We start from the raw sequence: 23045 nt of genomic DNA, 5'->3' as shown, positions 1-23045 counted from the left end.
ATTTAAATTGATAAATGGCATCCTTGTTAATTAAACAATCTCACGTTGTAGTTTACGCAAGCACACAAACTACAGACAATCTGCGCTGTTTCGCGAGCATAATCATTTACTCTATTCACGCGATTGGTGTCAATTATTCTGTGAATTATTTGTTTTATTGTTAATCAAGAAGGATGAAGGGGAACAGGTTGAAAGTAATGATAGATTTAAAGGTAATGTTCGGGCTTCCCCTGTTTCCAGCTCACCTGCCCGCCACTGGGAAGGACCCGTCCTACCAAGGAAGCATCCTTGACTTTGAGAAACAGCCATAGTGTTCGGGCTTCCCCTGTTTCAAGCTCACCCGCTGCCGCTGTTCCGGGGCAGAAAAATATCACTTGTATCTATATGTTGGTTAACTTACCTATTAGCTTTAAGTTTTCACTCTTTTATCTTTGTAGCCATGTGTTTCTATCTACCATATCAATATCAACACGACTAGATACGAGTGGCGTTTTTTCCCCCGGAAGCATTTCACATGGCCTCGGGAACACTGGAGGTGTGCTCCTGCATCAGGTTGCCTATAACTAAAGGGAAAAAACATACGGGAAGAAACCTAATGCCACATACTGCGGCTGTTATTGTGCTAAAAATAGCTAGTCGATTAATGGCAATGGCTATATCCGGCAGTCCTAACTGAGAATGACCTTCCCTCTGAAAACAGGTCTTTTACTCTGAGAACAGTGATGAGACATATGCATCAGTAAAGCTGATTCAGTTCTACATTGTTATTCTAAGCACAAGTGCCCCAACAATTTCTGAAAGGCACTGGTGTGTGAGAACATCACTGGCGTAATTATATTATATTATACCTCTTGTGTTAAGCTGCTCATAATCAACTTCAAAATGGAGACACATATACTTTAGTAAATTTGTTACTAAATGGTGTAATTTTTCACCAAGAGGGAAACATACGCCACTTTAAAGATACCCTGGGGCTCTTCTCTTGAAGGAAGGTGGAAGGGAAGAACAAGTCAACTGGCAATTGAAATGAATCCAAGGAGAAGTGTTTAATTGTCACACACCAAAAAATGACTCTCTCAAGGTTGTTTTATTAACTGAGATTCATATCTACAGGATGGCCCCCAGCGTGTTTCAGTCAATGATTCACAATTAACATAAGCTGCCATCTTTTCAATGCACAATGGCCTGTTAAAAACAATGTAGTAATGAAAATATTTGGCATAGTTGAAATCTGCAGTATTTAAGCCCTGTCATATATGGGCAAAATAAGACCTGCCTTCGAGAAATAAATATTGCACTCATTTGAGAGCTTATATACCTAAATCTAACTTACGTCACTGGATATTTCTCCACATATGTGGAAAACAAGTTCATATAAGTTGCATTATTATTATTATTATCATTATTATTATTATTAATACCAAAGGAAGAAAGAATAATGGCAAAAATGTTATAACCCACAGTTGCTGAAAGTTGGAAAAGGGTGGCTGGGAGAGCTAAACAACAACCTATCACAGGATTGTGTGGCTAGACACACCCTCAGAAACAAACCAAGGTTTTCCTTTCTTTTTAAAGGATAGCACACTCTAAAGTCAAAAATCCTCTTATTATGAAAATAGTCTACATTCAGAGACTCATAAGGGATTGCTGTCACTAACAATGTGGACTCACATTATCATCTGGTGATTCTGGAATTCATTTTTTTAGGTCCTGAACACCAATTACTTCTACTCATATTCTGATCTGCTGTAATCTTTTTTTAATTTTTTAAAAAAATCATTTTTCACCCTAACTTTAGAATTGCCAATTATGTATTAAAGCTTGAGTCACTGCATTCCCCTCTATGCTATGACAGGTGCAATCATCCAAAATACCTGCCTGCAGCTAACAGCTGTTTTTCCACACTACAATTCCCACAGTGCACTAAAATAGAGCAACTGCAGAATAGGCACAGCTCTCCGTTGAAGTCAACTAACTGCCTCATAGGTGCGTAAAAAATCACCAGAGAAAAACATTAAGGGTTCATGAATCAACCCAGTCTCAATGTAGTGGTTTAGCCTGTGGGGCTCAGACTGTGATTAGAGCAAGTGACCTGCAATATTCTTACCACGTATGACACCACCTGTTTATACAGAGAGAACTATCGTATTTCCAAGGTAAGAAAATATTTAAACAATTTTGAAATTTGAGTATACTTTCATTTTAAGGTGCACCTCATCCTTTGACAATTCGGCAATGACCAGTAAGTAATTCCATGATGTTATTTCAAATGTGAAGAATATAACAAAATATATGTATTTTTCATTAGGCATGGGGTGCCATTACATATGGAATTCAGTTTCTCCTGATATTACAAAGAAACTGACAAGTCTTGTATCCATTCTTTAAATTCCAAGTTTCCAGGTTTATAGCCTTTTCAGGACAAGGTGCACTTTACGGCTGATGAAACCTTAGGGAGAAAAGGGAGGAGATATCCCAGATTATCTCAAACTTTGAAAGCAATCGGGAGAAATGGCTACTGATCTCTGCGGCGGTGACACAAGCATTCAGTCTACATGTGGGGCTATGAAGAAACGGGGGAAGTTTGCAAAATGGAGGGATTTGCATTATTGTTCCCTCACCAGCTCTTGACTGAATGCCTAGATGCACTGTGTCCTTTGGGCATGATTTGCCTCCTTCTGCCATGCCATGGCAGCACAGAGCATACCCAGTTCAACGGTCGACATGAGGGTTCGGGCTAGATAAGAGGTGCAGGCCAAATCTCATTTTTCAAAGGTGCACTGACTGCTGGATTACCAGGATGGAATCTTCTTCCAGTAGAGCTGGATTGCCAGGATGGAATCTTCTTTCACGAGAGCACTGGAAGTGTGCCCCTGTATTCCAGCTGAATTCCACCTATATGTGACTCCCCTCTCACCCTTTTCCTTAAAAAGGGTGACCTGCATGGACGTTTGGGAGAGCAGCGCTCTGTGGTGCATCTAGGAGAAGGAGTCCCAGTGAGAGGGTCATAGGACTCCGTTGCATTGGTCATCCACAGTGTTTTTAGGCACTGGGGGTCTCATGGAAGCACCAAGACTCCTCTCCGGTGTTCTAGCCAACGCTCACCCCTAGCCCACACTGAAGCTTGTCGCCACGGTGATTGACAAAGGCTCCCATGATCAGGGTAGCAGGCAGGGGTGAGAGCCGCTTCTCCAGGACACCGCCGATGATGCACCGACTGTCCAACATCCCTGCGGGGGAGAATGCACAGACACATCAGCATCAGCAACACATTCATATGATGATAGCCTTTAAAAAAAAAACAGTGTCATGGCAAGAGCGCGACAGCCCTACCTCTAAAGACCATGTTGGCTTCAGGAAGATCCATCTGATAGCCGAAGGAGAAAGTTGTCTCTTGAGTCCTCGTGCTTGCCTCAAACTCCACACCCACCTGGATCTGAGAAGGAATATAAGACAATTTGGATGACTATTTTCCCCAGAACTACAGGCCTGGAGAGGGAGGCTTTACTCCTCTAATGTTCAGTGGACTTTATGTAACTGGATTTTTCTCACTGATCCAGAGGGATTCTGGTTAATAAAAGGAGTTGTTATGAAGTGCGTGAGTCTGGTTGCGGTTTCTGAGAGACCTACTGTATATTAATGCAGCACTGCTAGCTCGTCAGTCAGTTGTGGGTTGTTTATCAATACCAAGAGCGCTAAAAACGTATTTGTGTTCTTGAGAAGAACGTTCTTGCCAAGTGTCCTTGACGAGAACGGTCTTGCAAGATCGCTAGGACGGAGAACGCACCTATCAGAGATTGAGATGCTATGTGTACTTGCTTACTTGCTATTGCACAATACTCTGGGCGCAACTCATTTAAGCAATGATATGACAACACTGGCATTATCAGTGCAACATTTGATAAACTTTTGTTTTATTGTGTTTGTGTATTACATTTGTGTTTTGCCATAGTACAGGCTGCTACTTTGTTCATATAATAAAGTTAAAGACGAACTCAAAACTTGTGTTTGTCATTTCACTCATATGGTAGGATGAGTACTAAAATGTTATTTAACATTACAAGTGTTATGATGCCCCTGCCCTAAGCCAAACAGTCGTGTGAATGGCCTTTAAAATGAACAAAGCTAAGTGGTTGATTGACCAGGGGGTGGGGTTGGCCGTATAAGGATGGAAAGTAACAATGTAAATTGTATTAAGTACAGTTTTGAGGCACTTGTACTTGGCATGAGTATTTCCAATTTAGGGGACTTTGTACTTTTATTCCACTACATTTCAAAGCAAATATTCTACTTTTCATTCCACTACATTAATCTATAACAGCTGCAAATACTAGTTACTTTTAGGAAAGGGTTTTACATGCAAAACATGTAGGGGGTTCATACAAATGATGTACTTTTTAAACTCGGAGTCAGCCAGTCTAAAGAGGAAGCCATCACAGCAGCTACAACCAACCCACAAATCCTTTAGCTCCACTTAGAGGTTAATGCATCAAAAATGGAATACCCCTTTATACTAAATTAAGAGCGGACATGATATTAAGTTTTTACTTATTTCGAGTAAACGGTACCTGTAAATCGGCCTCTGAAAAAAAATCTCCTCAGCAGTCCCTGAATAAAATATTTATGTCAAGGTGACTGGTAGAAGGCTGTATGGAGACTATAACCTTATTCATATTCATGTGACCGATATGGCATTTGAAAAGTACAATCAACTACAAAGCTAAAAAGCTGTCCCTCAAGTTATATTTTCTGTACCCCTGTAGCTAACGTTAACTACCGTCTCCACTGAACGGAATAACGCTAGCTAACTGAACCGTCAAATGAGTTCACGAGAACGGACAAAAACGCAGATTGATAAACAGCCAAGGAAGGATCCATAACGGCTGCATTTCAAGGATGCTACCTCATCGATCCCGCCGAAGGACTGTTCCGATGTCAAGGATCCTTCGAATTCTACCAAAGACTGAGTCCTTCGTTCAGACAATTTTCAAGGATGCATATCTGGTAGTGATGTGCAGTTCGTGAACAAACCTTTGAGGTGAACTGAGTGTACTGAATCCCTAGTCTAAAAGATATGCGGTCTGTCCACGAAGCAGCCTATCACAAAACTGTATCAGCAGTACGTTCATGACGACAACTAGCCAATGGCTGAAATGCTAAAACTCTCGAAGCACCTCCCACTGGCCATCTCGGCACAGCTGACGATGTGGGACAATGCAAAAGATCCGGTGACTACGAAGACTCTAAACTCCCCCCTACTGACCTGATGAACTGTTGACAAGTTCCTCAGTTCACCAGTTCCTTCGGACTCAAAGGACCAGGTGCCACCTGTCACTACGAATATTTTGCTCATCTACCTGGAATATTATTTTATATTTATATTTTTAGCAGTAGCATATTTTAGGTGCACACAATGTATGGCAGTTCTTGTTTATCACAACTGCAATTTTACGTTGGCTACGATTTATTTAATGTTGACATATCACATTTCCTTTTAACGTGAGTAAAGTTCTTATTAATAAATACTGACAAATCAACATAGTAGGCTACAAAATAAAACAGAAATGTGATGCATAAGCCTATGCATCACATTTGTAGCGTACTATGTCTACATTAACAACAAATAAAAATACGACATCACTGACTAGGCCTACAAGTATATTAAAATGTTTGGGCTTGGTTAGTTCAAAACTTGTAAAAGGAAGTTTTTCGCTTTGGATATAAGCGTGGCTCTTTTTTCCTCAGTGTTTTTTTTTTAGTTTTAGCAAATGACATGTACTTAGGCTATTATACGCGTTAAAATGTGGGGTTCTATTACCTTTGGCAAAGTGTACTTTGCGGCTGTATGATTGTTTGAATAGCAAGATGCAGTTTCACGTAATGAATATTACGACTTAATTATTATTAATTTCACTGACATTTGGTTTCACAAATTTCACACGCAGAGGGTGCGGCTGCCCCGGGCCCAGGGTTCTGCCCAGTAACAAAGGGGCCCACCTTGGGCCCAATCTGCCAGACTGAACATGCATTTTTGTTGTTTAGTTTAATATTTTGAATAAAGTTTGTTTGTGTGTCTTGATTGCCACAAAAAATAAAAAAGTCAGACTGAGGGCGTAATGGTTTCGACTGAGTTTCTCGCTGCGATATTTATTTTGAATGAGCAGAGACACAATAAAGTTACAGAAAACTTATTCGCTGTCCAGTATCCTTGTGTAAGTGTACAAACAGAAAAATTACGCCCTCTGTTCGAGCCCCAAAGTAGGAACTAGGCAATCTTGTTTTATTCCCATCGCCGTCACTGCTGACGGAGCCGCGGCAGCTAAATGGTCCATGAGGAATAGCACAACTCATTGTAATCCGCACTTCTCTCCATTCCGCCCTTCCATCTCCGTAAGTTTCCCCTTGGATCTGTCTTGCATCTCCATACAGCCTATAATAGAGGTTATGCACTGACGGGTTTCCTGACATTTCCTATAGCCTATGTAGCTGATTTCGACACCGGGGAAATACACAAAGCAAAGCCTGAAGGATATGTGACAGGGTTATCGCTAATGTCATGTTGCTGTACCTTTAAATTTGGTTTAAAGGGCATCGTAGTAGCCTAATTGCTTCCGGATCACCGCAACGGCGGCATCACCAATCAGTCTGTTACCGTGTGTATATATGTATATATAGGCTCCGTAGTAATACGGGTGATCAAGCCAGTATATGGTATCCCGGTGATCTTGGTGCGTGTTCTTTCCCCTTCCGGACTCCAGAGTGTAAGTACGTCTCGGCTGATTTGTTTTCTGTTCAGAGGCAAGTGGGTTTTATTGTTTTTAATGAGACTTTTTTTATTTTAGATAGGCGTGGGCTTCCCTAAGCAGTGATTCTTCGGATACGTACCGCATATGCCTACCCGAGGTATTTTCCGGCATGCACTTTTGCTATGGATTTTTCTTAACTTTGACGTGCCCACACAATACTCTCCCAAAAGTCTCTCAATCTCTGGAAGCACCTACGCAGCACTGCTGTGCTTTGCTTCTTCAGCCCTTTATTAAACCAGCTGTATTGCTCTGCTTTTATGTAGATCTCGGCCCACGTCCCGTGGTGGTTGGTGGAGTGCGGTGTTATTGCGGGAGGAGACCGTGAGTATGGCTACGGTGCTTAGTTGATCCCAAACGTTTTATATCTGACTGTGGCTTAGCGAGTGGCTATATAGTTTTCTTTACCAGGCTGTTCTCATTACAGGAACAGTCGCTGCTGTTTTTGCCCTGTTTAGTTTATTGAACACGTGTTTGGCGCGGTTCATGTTGTAGTTAGCTTGCTGACACATTTTGTGAGCCTGTATATAGTTTGTTGTATGCGCAGGCGGTTCTCTGGATTTACAACCTTGCGAGCAGTGTTGCAATTTGCTTATTCTCTGACTGTGGCTTTTCCAGTAAGGAGAATTCCTCCTGAAACGAATAACTGTGTGTAAATTGCCCCCTCCCTTTTCCGACAAACCAACTGGGTCACTGTTTGTGTGTATTTTAATTAGTCTTTTTTAGATTGCTTCCGGAGCAGCATGGCCGTACTGCAAGGTGCAGGGCCTGCCAGTACGGGTTTCCAATTTCTCTTGCACTTGCACGTGGTTAAGGTTGTATTGCACTTAATAACTTCTTTTGCAGTGTGTGTGTGAGAGTGTGGAGGCACGAGCACGTGTCGTAAGTGTGTGGTGTTCAGGCATTCTCTCCCTGTGCGGCAGGTTTTCCCCTTGCAGTTGGACTATTCTGTGTAATCTCCAGTGTTGTAGTAGTTTTGTGTAGATTTTATTTATCTGTTTTTATCTTATTATTTTTGTACTTTTATTATTGGTAAAGTAATAAAGCTTGACATCCTTTGTTTGTATTTTCCTTTTGGTCAACCCCTCCAGGATTCTTGTTCTCAATAAATTGGTTTTTTACCCTTTTCTAAACTTGAAGCCACGTCTCTGTTCCTTCTTTACAAACTTATCTGAGGGAGTCACTGGTATAACTTTTCTGTTTCCTTGGGTGGAGTCCCAAGGTGGCGTAGTCGAGCTACTCAGCCTAGTGGGCCTGGCCACACATACAAAAGCCGGGACATTCTAAAACGCTTAACGTGGCACAATGGTCCAAAACTGCGATCAATGATCACCAAATTTCTCTCGGACATCTCTTGTCAGAAACACTTCCTGTCAAAAAATCAAAACTGAAATCCTAGGAGTATGGTCGTTATCTCTAAAAAAGCTAAACTCTCCACTGACACCCATCACAAGGAAAACACTTCGTAGCTTAATTTTCCAAACAGCGATCAACTAACAAAATAGCAAAACTGAGAGGACAGCACTTAACGTAACGTCGGCCTAACTACCATATTCCTTGGATTTTAGTTTTGCTTTTTTGATAGGAGATGGTGTTTATGACATGTGAGATGTCAGACAAATTTGGTGATCACTGGACGCTATTTTGGAACATTAAGCCACGTTAAGCCTTTTCCTTACAATGGGCGTCAATGGAGAGGAAAACGCTTAATGTAAAATAACGTTCATACTCATAGGATTTCGGTTTTGATTTTTTTGACAGGTGGAAGTGTTTATGACAAGACATGTCCGAGAGAAACTTGGTGATTATTGGACGCTATTTTGGAACATTAAACCACTTTAAGCCATTTCACGTTAAGCATTTTAAAATGTCAGCAAAAGCCTTGATGCTTGGTCGTACTTCAAGACGGGTTTTGTTGACGAAAGTGACGAGGACACCAATGGATATCCTGGTTGTATGTGGACAGGTTCGTACAAATATTTTTATTTTATTACAACTTTTATTTGGAAAGCTTTAAGCTACACGTTTTGGTGCCTGGATTCCAGTTGTTGCAGTAATCCATTTGCTTCTCTTTTCTTTAGCTTTCAACAGTCTATAAAAAGATAGCTCCAATTTCTTGTTGAATCTATTTGTACAGTCAATCTCACAACAGCTCTTTCCCATTTTCTACAGTATGTGTTTTTTGTGTTTTCGCAGCATTTAAGCTGAACGCTAACGCTACCATTCAGTAAGTCTTTCTGCCACTCAGTGGGTGTAACCCGCAGTGACTCACGCCTATTGTGACGTCACGTCCATAACCTCTATTGGCTGTGTAAGGGCCCACTACAGGTCCTCACCCCCTCTGCAATGAGCCATCGGATCCGCTCCTGCATCCTTGACATCGAAACAGTCCTTCGGCGGGATTCGATGATGTAGCATCCTTGAAATGCAGCCGTTAAGGATCCTTCCATGACTTATCCGTACCATGCCCGGGCCCGCTTGAAGAGGTGGGCTGGGGCACAGTTCAGTTGGACTCGGGCATGGTACGCATCAGTGTGATTGCTAACCGTGCCCGAGCACGGAACTCGATCAAGACGTCAATGATGCGACTGTCCCATTTAACAAATATATCCATTATAGCAACGGTTATCTGAATATCTGTTAGTTACAGGCCCAGTCATAATAATTCCTTTAAACCATCATTTGATTAGCCAGCTGACTTCCTTAAATATGACAAGCTGGCAACCTCCAAAATTCGATTGTTTAGAGCTGCTGGAGCTGCTTTACTCGTAGACTACAATTCACGTTCATCAATAAGGTGAGAACCAGACCCATTATTAACCCAAATATTCTCGAATGAATTGAAAAGTGTACTATCCAAGCAGTAATAGAAGATGCTTGTTGCTGTAATGATGACAGTAGCGCACACACAAGTAGTAGCCCTAACTGGTTAACATTAGCTAACATTATTGTGATTAGGCTACTGTAATCTGACAAAATATTGGTCTGTCCCTTAGCATAATGACTGAAACGTCAGCTGCCTCTGTAAAAATCTTCTTATACGTGCAGCATGATTAAATGAAAATCAATGTGTTGCATAATCGATAAATCTATAAGGCATGTGAGAGGGCCGTGTGTCACTTCAAATAAGCCACAAATGGTACGTTTCCACCAAGCAGTACAGTACAGTTTGGTACAGTACAGTATGCAATTATTTGTGTTTGTATTTGCGTACCGGTTTTTGATACCCTTCTGTTGGGGTACCAAGCAGTAAGTAAGTAAGTACAATCATGAACTCCATTGTGCTGCGTGAGAGCGCTTTTTATGGCGTCACAGTTATGTCAAAAGTCGTAAGCGCAGAAAACATTCTCACGAGCGCAGGAAACATGCTCGCGAGCGCAGAAAACATTCTCGCGCGCAAAGCAGCCACCATGCACGAGAGAATTTCTGCTTGGCGAGCGCTGGAGGGCATACGTGCTCACGCGGGTTAACTCTGCTCTCGAAGTTGAATTCTGCTCGCGCGAATCGACCTCAGTTTTGACAATTTGGGCGGAAACCAAGGGAGGCACTGGCCTTCTTATGATTGGTCACTTTCAACGCAATCACACCCACACGACCTCCTTGAACCTTAATTGACAGCTTCCGTGAACTGAACGATCACATCCTGACTAGCCAGCAATAGATGCTCTCCTCAAGACTTACTCTATAATTATAAAATACTGCTTTGGATAAGATTGTGTTGTTTCCATTACTCAAGATAAGGGTCTGGCTCATTCAAATAACAGTGAATTCCTTATTAAACCCTCTTCAGATAAGGCTATGTGAGGACCAAGATGTTCATTTTTTTTCAAGTTAAACTTTGTTCATTATTTTGGATGTCCTTTCTTTTCATTTTGCAATTAGAATGAGAAATATAGAGAGGTTTCTCTAATTCAGTGGTTCTCAGCCGGTGTGCCATGAGGCAAAGTGAACTGTGCTGTGGAATTTTGAGGAAACCAATGTGTTATGTGTGTGACATTCTTCATAATTGATAACCAACTTTAAGTTGGTGTGCCTTCACATTCTGGTTTGACCTTTGATATGCCTTAGCCCCAAAAAGGTTGAAAACCTTTGCTCTAATTACATTTGCACAATGGAAGCTATTTACATAAATCAAAAATAAAGTTTAGGCAGGAGTCAAATTCTTTTCCTATGTTGATTTTTCTAGTTTCCTTACTGTCATTGCTCCTCTCCCTGAGTCACTCAGTACTATGACGCATAATATGTACCTGCTTATTCGCTCTGTGGTAGTAGCTGGCATGGGCACCTCCCTTGCCTGCATTTAAGGTTGCCACCCAGTTTGGCCCTGTTGAGAACACAAAGAATACATCTTCAAAAGACAGACATACAAGAACAAATAACAGGACAAAAGGAATTGCAGACTCATGGGGAGGATGCTGTGGCATTCCGCTACTACTATGACAGATTTTGCTTTCTAAACAAAAAGAGCATCCAGGCTTGGTTCATTTTGCATTGCATCACACTTTCATATTGAAATGACTGGGGCAAAACAGTCTTTCATCCCTTTTTCCTATGTTACTTTACAGCCTATGGTCATGTGCTATAATTACAATGGCCCACTGCAGTTCAATTAAAAAGTATTTTCAGCACTGATCTCCAACCCTGGGCTTGGAGATCTATCACCCAGTTTGTTTTACATATCACACTTAAGAATTGATTTTGGAGCGAGGGACCTGTTACAAATTAAAGAATGAAACAAGTCACTTGTTTTAGGGAACTAGAATGATTTACATCTGAATTTTATTCAGATTTTGTGATTAAAGGTCTATACTGTATATAAAAAATTTGGCTCTCCATTATAATTTTATTATCAGTCATAGAGTACACAACATTAGTACATTTTATACAGATACATATTCACAAGAACTGTATTCCTGCAAACAGACAGTCACCACAGAAAGGTGTTTTAGGGCACTGTGGGTAGTGGACGTCCTGGACCAAGTTTGACTTATAGTCAGCGTTTACAGCTCTCACCTGAATACTGGCCTGCCAGTGTGAGGATGCCTCCTTCCTCAGCACGGCCACGATGGTACACCAACTCTCCACCCAGGACCAGCTGTGAGGATACACTCTGGAGGAAGTGTGCCACCATGATCACTGTACCCAGGGAAACGCATACAACCAGACCAATAATAGTTATCCACTGATGAATAAATTCTATCCTTTGAAACATGAGATTAGTTTGAACATAAAAACATGAGTTACTAAAAACTAAAACTTACAAGGGCTGCAAGATTTGCCTGGGATACTCTCAAATTATTCTCAGCTTCCTGTATCAAAATTTACATTACCATGTCCCATTTTTTATTCTGTGTTTTTATATTCAGAGTGGGAACCACAGATCAAAACAACCTGGAGAGTACAGGATATTTAGAATAACAACAAAAATCAATTAAAGAAAAAAATTCTTGTTCCTCTATATGGGTTTATTATAGCTTCTGAAAAATATTGTAGCCGTCAGTCCTGGCACTCTGTGGTCCAGTTGATCAGCTAGGTACCCTGTACCCTGAAACTCACCAGACTCTCTGAGGATGTCTGGGTTTGCAAGGGTGACGGCCGCAGTGAAGTCTCGACCCCTGTACTCCGTCTCAAACTGCCACGTCACAAACTGGGACTGCTGTGTCTAACAGACAGACACAGGGGGAGAGAAAGAGTGAGAGAGACAGCAAAAAATGAATGGACACAGAGGAAAAAGAAGAACAGCTGTTTTGGTTAAAGGATATTGTGATAACAGACATCTTGTACAAAAATTCAGCTTTGTCTAACCTGGAAGACAGCTTTGGCTCTGATTCGCTCACTCAGGTGAAACAAGGAGTGTGCATTCAAGCTGCCAGATGAGTCCATTTCTCCAATCAGCATAGGGGAGTCCTGGGGTACAAGAAAGGAATGGGATGTTACCTCAAGGAGGAGGACATGCATTCACACAGTCAAACAGTGATGCAGTGCATTTTAAAACCTTACCACTTCTTTGCTGTCAGTGTCTGACTGCAAGTATGAGACATGGAAGCGATAGTTTGATGGGGCCACAGCGCTCAGATGGAAAGTGTGGGTGACCTAAAACAAGAGAGAAGACAGCTACATTTGAGTGTCCACTCATTCTTTTAGAGTTTACAATGAACAAACTAGAAAAGGTCCTTTTACACCAAAACATAAGAAAAAAGTAAAGAGATCCCTCACCTTAAAGAAACTGCTGAGAGTCTTTTTGACAATGAGTTTGACGCCTTCAGTCTGCTGTGGAAAAACATCTGAAAAGAAACACAGGACCAAAGTGAATAAAAATATGTAAATCAACAAATGCATAAAAACTCCAAATACAAATTCACCTGTTGTAGTTACTATTAACGTAATTAATAGTATCAAAGAACCTGATTTAGTTGCAACAGGGTAACTGGGAGTAATGATGCAAGCAAGACACTGAAAAAAACTTTGAATTTACTACCCAAAGATTAAGGACAAATCAAATTGCTTTAAGATCAAATCAAGGTCGAAGTATGCTAAAGATCTATATAACCCAAAATGAAGCCCTGTGAACAGCTACAAGAACTAAGAGCAACACATCATTATAATCATCAGTATCAGAAAGAAAACAAAAATCTATTTAAATGAAAATCAGATATACATTTCGTTGGTGCTTTGTTTGACACATGAAATTGACAAGATTTAAAAACTGTTTTAAAAACCCAAGTTCTACTGAAATCTAATGTAATCAATTGAACAGGTGTGGGTAAATGTATTCTTGCTATAAACTGGTTTTCAATTTCTGTCATATAGCTGCCAAAGAGCTGACACCTTTGCAGTTACGGTGCAGCCCATCAAAACTGCCAGGATTCGGAAGGCGTCCATCTCTCCTGTCCCACCGTGAGAGGGGCCTGTCCTGAGGGAACGGAGAGTTCTGACGCCCTGGGCGAGAGGACAAGGCCAGCACACTACCCATGGGAACCAGCAGGGGGCGGAAGAAATGCACTTTCAGCCTGACCTACCACCTCCTGCAAAATTCAATTCAATTCATTTTTATTTGTATAGCGCTTTTTACAAGACAAGTTGTCACAAAGCAGCTTTACATTGTTCCCAGACCTGAGACCCCCTGAGAGCAAGCCTAAGGCAACAGTGGCAAGGAAAAACTTCCTATCAGGAAGAAACCTTGAGCAGAACCCGGCTCAGAGGGGGAGCCCATCTGCTTCTGGCCGGCACTGGGCAGATAGACTTAAAGACGTGTTATACAATGTACTTGTATACAATGTACTTTAAGACATTTAAGATTGACAGACAGTAGTAATTAACAGCAGAGTGATTATAAAAATGTCTTCTAGGATGTCCGGTTCTTGGAACGCAGTTGGCTTTGATGGCCAGGGCAGCGAGGTAGCAGGACCGGAAAATACACAGTCTGCTAGATTCTGTACAGGGACACACATTTACTCATAAGGACACACAAGCTTACGTAAATACAACATGCACTTTGCATCGAAAACCAGCCTCTGCACTTCCGTTAAAACTGAGCTATGATAATCTGAAGGTTTTACGATGATATATATTAGAGCATTTGAACCAGAGTCCCTTTATAATTTATCAAAAAGTAGCGTTCAACATCTCCACTGAAAAGTAGGAAGATCAACGTTCAGACTCCAGATATGGGAATCATTCTTGACTATTGTGCACCTAATAATAATAATACATCGCTGGAATTATTTATTTTTGAAAACACACATTCCAATTTTACAGTTTGTCATTTGGAGAAAAATTATCAGTACCAAGCAGTAGTATGACATCTACTATCCACTATAGTAGAAGTACACAATGTAGTAACCCTATGTACAGTAGTAACAGCAGCTAAAAATGACAGAAAAATGATTAGGGTAGAAGTAGCGGCCATCCTTGCAATTGATGCACTTTGTCAATGCATTTTTATTGTTTGCTGCTTACTGCTACCTAAGGCAGCTAGCTAGCTAACAATGCCACAAGCAATGACAATTGCAGAAAATTACCAAAAAATGTCAAATTGCACGCAAGTTAAAGGATAAAGACACATAACCAGCTACTTACGCTGAATTCAGTTTGTGCTTTCACAAAGGTCAGTCATACAGTATCTTTTCAGAGTTACTTAAGAAAGACGCATGAATAAGAAATCTTTACTACCAGATGCTAGATAGACAAATAAAATGAATGGGATGCTTATCCTCTATCTTGTGTAACGGAACCGTGCAAACGTCTGTGCAACTCGACTTCACTTCCCCATGGATCGCTAAGGAAATAATCCCCCCGGAAACAAAAACATATATATGTATATATGTATATATAGTTCCGCATGTCTGGCGTGTGACTCTAAAGACATTTACTAAGTAGAGCAAATTTCAGTAGTCATATATGTTTACATATCGGTTTATAAATACATTTTATGCATATTGTACGGGTTCCAAAACCAATATATCAACTCCTTATTTACGTTATGTCACTGAGCTCATTTGTTGGCTGACGCTATTACCGGATTTCCTTTTCGCGTTGCAAGATGGCTGACGAAGCGACTCGGAAAGTGGTTTCTGAAATACCGCTTTTGAAAACCAGCTCCGGTCCGAGAGACAAAGAGCTGTGGGTGCAGAGACTGAGAGAGGAGTACCTTGCTCTTATAAAAGTAAGATAAAATCGTAGAATACTGTGTCAATGTGTCAGTGAAGTCAGCTACGTGTCTAGACAGCATGTTAACGTTACGTGGGTAGTTAGCTAGCAAGCCAAATGATCATCATAGGTCTATCGTGTGCTTACATGTTGCTAAATGTGGGAAGAAAAGTACCTCTGTTGTACCGAAATGCTTAACGTTAATTATTCGAGGATGTTAAAAGAAATGACATCAGTCAACCTTCACTGCATTCATTAATATCTCTTCATTAGCCGTTAGATTCGGAGATCTGTCCACAGTCCATCTCAAAATACAGTCCATCCAAGCGTTCCATTCACCCGCTTTCGTATTATTTACAGTATGTTGAGAATAACAAGGCAGCTGACAACGACTGGTTCCGTCTGGAGTCCAACAAGGAGGGCACCAGGTTGGTTATGCTCTAGAGGTGTAAATCATGCCTCGTGTGTTTTCATATGATTAAGAGCATTATGTATATATAAGTATGTTTATGTGTTCTTAATGTCTTCGTGTATGCACTTCGATTGCATAAATGTATTTTCAGAAGTTCAAAGCTTACTTGTTTCTGGTTGGATAAATACAGCAAAGATGTATTGTGTTCTATCAGTGTGTTTAAAGTATTTATAAGAAAATAGTAGTTTATTTCTAATGTTTGCTTTGAGTAAAATTGTTGCTGGTAGTATGCAGTACTAGTCAGTTTCATTAATTAGCATTTCTTGTTTCCATGTCAGCTTGATTAATAAACACCCACAGTTGGATGTTCTGTGAATCCATCACCAGATAATGCCTGTGTTTGCTCCAGGTGGTTTGGAAAATGCTGGTACATTCACGACCTGCTGAAGTATGAGTTTGACATGGAGTTTGATGTGAGTATCGGAAAAGGTCACAGCTGTGAAAAGGAAGGATTTACAATGGTAGCTAGAGTGGAATTGTGCAGATGTGTGGCTGTAATTTAGATTTGTATATTAAGTTTTGGCTAGCATTATACCCTCATTCTCTCTTTACAGATCCCAGTCACATATCCAACCACAGCTCCCGAAGTGGCCATCCCAGAACTGGATGGAAAGACTGCCAAAATGTACAGGTTAGTGTACAACTAACATGACAAATGAATGCTTATATTCAGACATGTTGCGGCACCATGTCTGAATATAAGCATTCATTTGTGCTTTCAGAAAAAAGTGAAGCAAACTCCATGTTCATTTATACCCATATTTGTTGACTGAATAATAAAAGCACGCCATAAATGTACGCGTTGAATCATTTTTATTCTTGAAAAATTAAAGGTATATTACACCTATATTATCTTAGCATTATTAGCATTTTTTTTTTTTTTTTTACAAATAATGGATTTTATTCAATAAAACTGAAGGGTCATATCTGTTGTGTGGGGCATTAGTCTGAAAAACTTTACTCAAATAGAGAGAATTTCTTGCTCTCAGGGAAAAAAAACTGATTGAAAATTTTAGTTTTGTATTTTATTTTCTGTTAATGGCGCAGCCATTTAAAGTATATGATCATCCATGTCACATACTCTCAAGCCCTTGCTACTAATCATATAATCTAAGGAGAAGAAGTTTCAACATCTCAGAAAATGTTAATGGTTGCATAAATAAACTGAAATTAATTTTGACCAGGTTGGCTATCTCTGTCTCTATGTCTATCTCTGTTTCTGATGTTTCCTGTTATTTCAAAGCCATGGATCGGATTTGGTCTTGCCTTGGTCTTAGAAATATTTAATGGCCAAAGGAGTCCAAATCAACAGCCGAAAACCAACTTTTAAGCCTCTAAGTCCCCTAATTTTAATGGATAAGGGGCTGACTCAGACTTAAGAGCACTGAGCATCTTCTGTTTCTTTTTGTGCACCTCACTTGTGTGTTTTTCAGGTTTTGGGATTCAGACTTGCACACCCTCAGATCTGTTAAAATTGGTTGTACAAAGGTTCCCTCTGTGAATACATGTAAATTATGCTGGGAAACCTTACACCTCCACCCCCCATCCCAAGCCTGGTGGCTGATACATTTTCTCGTGGAGTTAATAGTCCTCATTGCAGAATGAAGTTACAAGACACTCACTTTAAGTACCAAAGCAGAGCAGATACTTCAGAGAAAATGAAGGATGTCTGGAGCCAATTTGTGTCTTTTCAGTACTTGAGCATGAAATGGTACAAATTGAAAATATGAGTAATAACTTATTTTAAAAAGGAAATACAACGGGTGCATGTTTGAAAGTGTTTTTCATGACGTTATTCCAGTTTACACCCACCAAAGTGCCTGTCTTTTTCCATGTTTAAAGGACATTTTTTGGTCTTCTGTATGCTTTTGACTGATAGGGCGCATAGCCAAAGATCTGTATAGTGACTGAACTTTCTAGCAGAATTTTCAAGAAATAGAACCTTTTTGGAGAAAATATAATGACAGGAAATATTTTTATGTAAATAAGGTTGTTGAACTGATAATTAGGGAGAAAATATGAGTGTAAATGGGGTAGTGAAGAACAGGGAAGATGATCATTGACTGCACAAGAATGGTAACTACATTATGAAATTGATGTGAGAATAAGCTCCTTAAGTTAACCACAGGAATTAAACAGCAGGAAAGCTTATGTGCGGTGCTTTGTCTTTTGAAGTACGTTGTTTCATGAATTGCAGGATGTGGTTTTCATATTATTGAAATGGTCTAATGCATTGCTAATTTACCGTGGATAAGTGTGTGATAATAGTAATCATGTTATACTGATATTTTTGTCTCCTCTGTCTGTCATGAAAGGGGAGGAAAAATTTGCTTGACAGACCACTTCAAGCCCCTCTGGGCCCGAAATGTGCCCAAGTTTGGACTGGCTCACCTGATGGCACTTGGGGTCTGTAGTTATAACCATTTTTGTAATGGTCATTTAATATATGTGCTGGTTAGAAGTGCCACTGATTTATTTCAATAACTCTGTGTTCTCAGCTGGGACCCTGGTTGGCTGTCGAGATACCTGACCTCATCAACAAGGGCCTTATTCAGCACAAGGAGCAACAGAACAACAGTTGAAGCTTACTGGGAGATTTTTCCCCACAGCGAGAAAGTGAGAGAGACCGAACACCAGGTCTGACCTTCGTCAGACTCTAGAATGAACAGCTTTTAGCTGAATCCCTTAATACAAATCAGAAACTCCTCCCATCCCTCATAATTTTAAAACTAACAGTTTTAAGGATGTAATTTTGAATGGGCCTCACAATAAGCCTGCATGGAAGACACGGAACCGTGGTCACTGATCCGGACACTTTTGTTCAGTGCATTAGTAGTTGTTAAATTGGTTATTTATACCATTTTCATTAGTATACAGTAGATAGCTTGTACATTGTTATGGGACCAGTATTTACATCTGGAAAGGCAAAAAATCTCAATAATTACCATATAAGTTTCTTGAAATTGTAAACCATACTAACCACTGTGCTTTGCTCATTCCTTTGAACTCAGGAGAGTGGGCATGTTCGCTGCACAGGACGAAACAGTAAAATTATATAGTCTGTCTGTCCAGTCTGTCCACATTCACCGGCCTTCACCATTTCCCACTGTTGTATGGTGTGTATTGGAATGGGAGTCAATCATTTTTAATGTTGAGAAGACAGTATAAAATATTAAAAAGCAATTGCAACTGACATTGAGTTTCTCTTCTCAGTTAGCTGGTGTTTACAGTGTAAGCCTGAAATGTAAGGCCCCTTACAAAGCTTATACAACTGTTTTAATATATACATAAATATGGATGTAAGTAAATGAAAGAAAAAAGTGTTTTATGAAAACTAGGTACACCACATGACAGGGGGCTGTCTCTCAGATTGCTTTGGGACAACTGAACCAATTGTGGTGAGCTTCATGCCTTGCTGAAGTGTATAAAACATTTCTATTTTCACAGCACACTGCACCTATGCACAGTATGTAATTTGCTTTCATAGCAAGCAAAAAGATGCACACAATAACAAAAAACCTCTAGTTGAATGATTAACAGTTTGGACAGCCCCTTGTTGCAGAGCCTTTTCTTTGTTCATTCAGCACATGCTCATATATTTTATTTAAGACTTGATATTGTCTTTGAAAAATGAATTGAATAATTTCTGCCTGACTCAAAATGAAGTTTTTTTTTTTCTATTAAAAATTTCCTGGCCCTATTTTTTCACTGGCCCTTGGGGAACTGCACCTTTATCTGAGATTGTTCATTCTGTCATTGAACAACTAAGTATTAGACAACTTCCCAGTTACATTTACATATATTCATTTGGCAGCTTTTATCCAAGGCAACTTACAAGTGAGGTAGAGTACAACACAAGCAAAAAAAACATAAGGCGTCAACAGTAATGCGCCCGGCGAACAAAAGGGCGTCTCTTAACTTCCGGGTTCTGCGTGGTGTGCATTATTGTTTCCGGTTGTAATTTGTTGTAGTAGTTGTAGGAATTTACATTTATTCATTTAGCAGACGCTTTTATCCAAAGCGACTTACATAGGTTACAGTTCTTTACAATGTTATCCATTTATACAGCCGTCAATTGTGGGTTAAGTACCTTGCCCAAGGGTACAGCAGCAGTGTCCCAGCGGGGATTGAACCGGTAACCTTTCGGTTACGAGTCCTGCTCCTTAACCACTATGCTACACTGCCGCCCCCAGAAGACTTGGATAGCGATAATGAGTGTTAAGATAAAGAATAAACGATTAACATATCAACGGCAACAGAGCGAGCGAGCGAGTTTCGAATCGAGGTTCTCACTGCGCACTGCTAACCCCTTATAGCCAGCGTCGTTGCCAGTTGAGCTAAAGGCAAATTGCCCATAGCCTGTCGGCAACAACGCCACTTAACCAGGTCGCGGCGAGTGACGTAGCCGCTGCAACCGCTCGGCTAATTGCTAGTAGCGGTGGGCGAAGCGAGGCTTTGTGAAACACTGAAACGTTTAGCAATTGTGCCGGAAATTGTTTCGGGGTTTCGAAACAATCCGTCACCCATCTCCACGGTGACGCCTACTGGCTACTTTTGCGATCGTCACATCTTGATAATGCTATTCTGTGAAACAACGACTCAAACAAGCGCTGACAAATTCTAAATTACGTATTCTGGTGGGTTATGCCAAAGCGTTGTCAAGTAATCCGGTTTAGAAATCACAGCAAATTTCTGCATTGTCTCCAACATAGGGCTGACATTACATCCCACTTTGTATCAAAAATAATACACAAGCTCCCGTAATTTGCAGGGCAAACTTTATTATGAATATTCGTCATACACAGATCCATACGTTTTGTATGTTTGTCTGACGTTACCAAAGTTGCCAGATCGTCTATAGCCGTTTTCGCATATGATCTCCGGACAAATGTCTGGAGAATCGGGTCCGGAAATTGGCCGGAATTGCCCTTTCACACATGTAGCACACAACAGGAAATTGTCCGTGACAGACGCGTTCTCACATATTGGAAATATTCCGTTTGGTTTAAGCGAGGGGCGGCGCCTGGGTTCAGCGTGCAGGGACAGGACATGACGTAAAAAGTACGCGACAGAAATAGCAGTGGCTGTATTCGAAACCGCCTACTGCATACTGTGTACTGCGTATTACGCAGGTATATAGTGTATACTGCATGCTATTTTTCAGTGTAGTACCCAGTATGCGACCATTAATGATTATATTTGTAGTATGTTACATTGTCGCGTGAAATCATTGCGAGTTTAGAAACGTCCAGATTTAGATTTCCTCGTGGTATTTTCCAGTTAGACGCCACTTGCATTCTCACGAGTAAAAAGTATTGACGAGTCCACGTAGAGTTGAAGTATTTTCAGTTTTTTTTTTAGTTTTTAAATGGCAATTGTATCTTTTCACTGCAACTCTGCATCGAGATTTAGGGAATTATTACTTTAAAAAGTAACAGCGGCAGTAAAACTGTATTTCACACTATTATGGTTAAACTTTGCGATTAATCCGCTGCTCACATGCATGCCGAACCGTTGGGGGGGGGGTCCGCCCGCACGGATCACGGATTAACTACGGTCCGTTACACCACTATTAATTATACATTTATTATAACAGGAAGGTAAGTTTTGTTGTTCGCTATGTAATGTTAGGTCACCACTTCACCTATCTCACTATACCTATCACTATAGCTACAGCTTAGCTATAGCTAGCTAAGCTACAGTTTAGCTAGCTATAGCTAGCACTAAGCACCATAGCTGTAGCTTAGTTAGCTACTGTCCAGATAATGAACTACTAACCAACGTTATTAATCACCGTAAGAGACAGGTTTTGGCAGGATAGCTATAGATAACTATCTCTTTAACGATCGTTGGACTAAAAATAACATGTATTTGGGCGTATCGGCAATATCAACGAAAGAGTGGAAAGAAATACACAGGCAAGGAGAAAAGAGTACGTGTGGGTGTTTCTCAAAGTCAAGGAAGGATCCTTCACGGCTGCATTTCAAGGATGCAACGTCATCGAATCCCGCCGAAGGACTGTTCCGATGTCGAGGATCCTTCGAATTCTACCAAGGACTGAGTTCTTCGTTCAGACAATTTTCAAGGACACATAGCGTGTATCCTCAGCGTCCTTAAAGCACCCACAATCCTGTGCTTACGTACAAGAGTCTGTGGCGCGGAACTGAAGGCGGGACCTTTTCAATGACGCACACCTCCACACTCGCTAGACTGTTCCATTATCTGTTGTCCGAATGCTAGGAAGGAGTGTTGCCTAGCCTCTGAAGGACCTGACTTGGAAGGACCCCTGTTTGCGACCTCGTTTTTTAGAGTCCATCTCTTTTATCTTACACTCAGGGTCCATCCTCTGAGCAGCGCTCGGACAGTGTCCAACTCTCATTAACAGCCCCACTACAGGCCTTACTTGGCATACAGGTATCTCAGAGCTGCATACCCTCCTCATAGTCTCCTGTACTCTCTTGACCCTTCTTTCTAGTTTCTGCTCACAGGCATACAAAGTATAATAGGATACATTATTATTTATTTAAGGCTTATAGTGTTAGGTTGTTTAATTAATAGAGTAAATGGCTGATATGTCAATAACTTCAGTTAATATATCAATAACTGCGGTTAAACTCAAAATCTAACATCTATTGGCAATGCTTATGACGTTTGCTGGCAATAATTTATCTCCACCAAGTAACAAGCTTAATCGTACCACGTCAAGCTCTGCTTTTCTCTGGTGAGGTGAAAGTGGCAATGCTTACAATTTACACATGGGGTATACACTTAGTCAGAAATTTTCCACCACACATCCTTGACTTTGAGAAACAGCATTTGTATTCTTCTGGTTTCGCGCCAGTCGCATGGTATAAATGTCATCAACACGCCCACTCGCTTGCCGTGAACTCTCTGGCAAATTACCTGCTCTATTCACACATGGCATCACTCCGATATGACTTTGTACTAGGGAGCTGGCAGAATGAAGTCCTTCTCATGTCCAGTCAGACTGATTCGGACGTTTGCGTTCTCACATACAGCCCCTCCAGCTAATGGCTAGATAAGTTCCGGCTTTCAGTGCATGTCTGAAAGAGGCTTATATATGAAACACAATCTACACACATGAACACTCAGCAGTACTC

At 40.7% G+C, this 23045-nt stretch overlaps 2 protein-coding genes across 2 annotated transcripts; one reads left to right on the top strand and one right to left on the bottom strand.

The window, feature by feature from the left end:
• Nucleotides 1-2323: 2323 nt before the first annotated feature.
• Nucleotides 2324-15027, bottom strand: si:dkey-71l1.1 (uncharacterized protein LOC569883 homolog). The gene is made up of 10 exons (XM_036525180.1): nt 14883-15027; nt 13632-13828; nt 13020-13087; nt 12804-12896; nt 12609-12710; nt 12360-12465; nt 11817-11939; nt 11051-11127; nt 3334-3436; nt 2324-3230 (listed from the first exon to the last, which is right to left on the bottom strand). The coding sequence occupies exons 2-10, from the start codon at nt 13774-13776 to the stop codon at nt 3091-3093; spliced, it is 957 nt and encodes a 318-aa protein (XP_036381073.1). The 5' UTR covers nt 13777-13828; nt 14883-15027; the 3' UTR covers nt 2324-3090.
• Nucleotides 15028-15337: 310 nt separating this feature from the next.
• ufc1 (ubiquitin-fold modifier conjugating enzyme 1) lies at nt 15338-18992 on the top strand. The gene is made up of 6 exons (XM_036524940.1): nt 15338-15468; nt 15813-15880; nt 16274-16337; nt 16479-16555; nt 18240-18330; nt 18423-18992. Exons 1-6 carry the CDS (start codon nt 15346-15348, stop codon nt 18504-18506), a joined length of 507 nt encoding a protein of 168 aa, XP_036380833.1. The 5' UTR covers nt 15338-15345; the 3' UTR covers nt 18507-18992.
• The last annotated feature ends 4053 nt before the right edge of the window (nt 18993-23045 follow it).

This window comes from Megalops cyprinoides, chromosome 3 (assembly GCF_013368585.1).
Source record: "Megalops cyprinoides isolate fMegCyp1 chromosome 3, fMegCyp1.pri, whole genome shotgun sequence".
In the NCBI taxonomy this organism is placed as follows: Eukaryota; Metazoa; Chordata; class Actinopteri; order Elopiformes; family Megalopidae; genus Megalops; species Megalops cyprinoides.
This window is presented reverse-complemented; position numbering and strand designations above follow the sequence as displayed.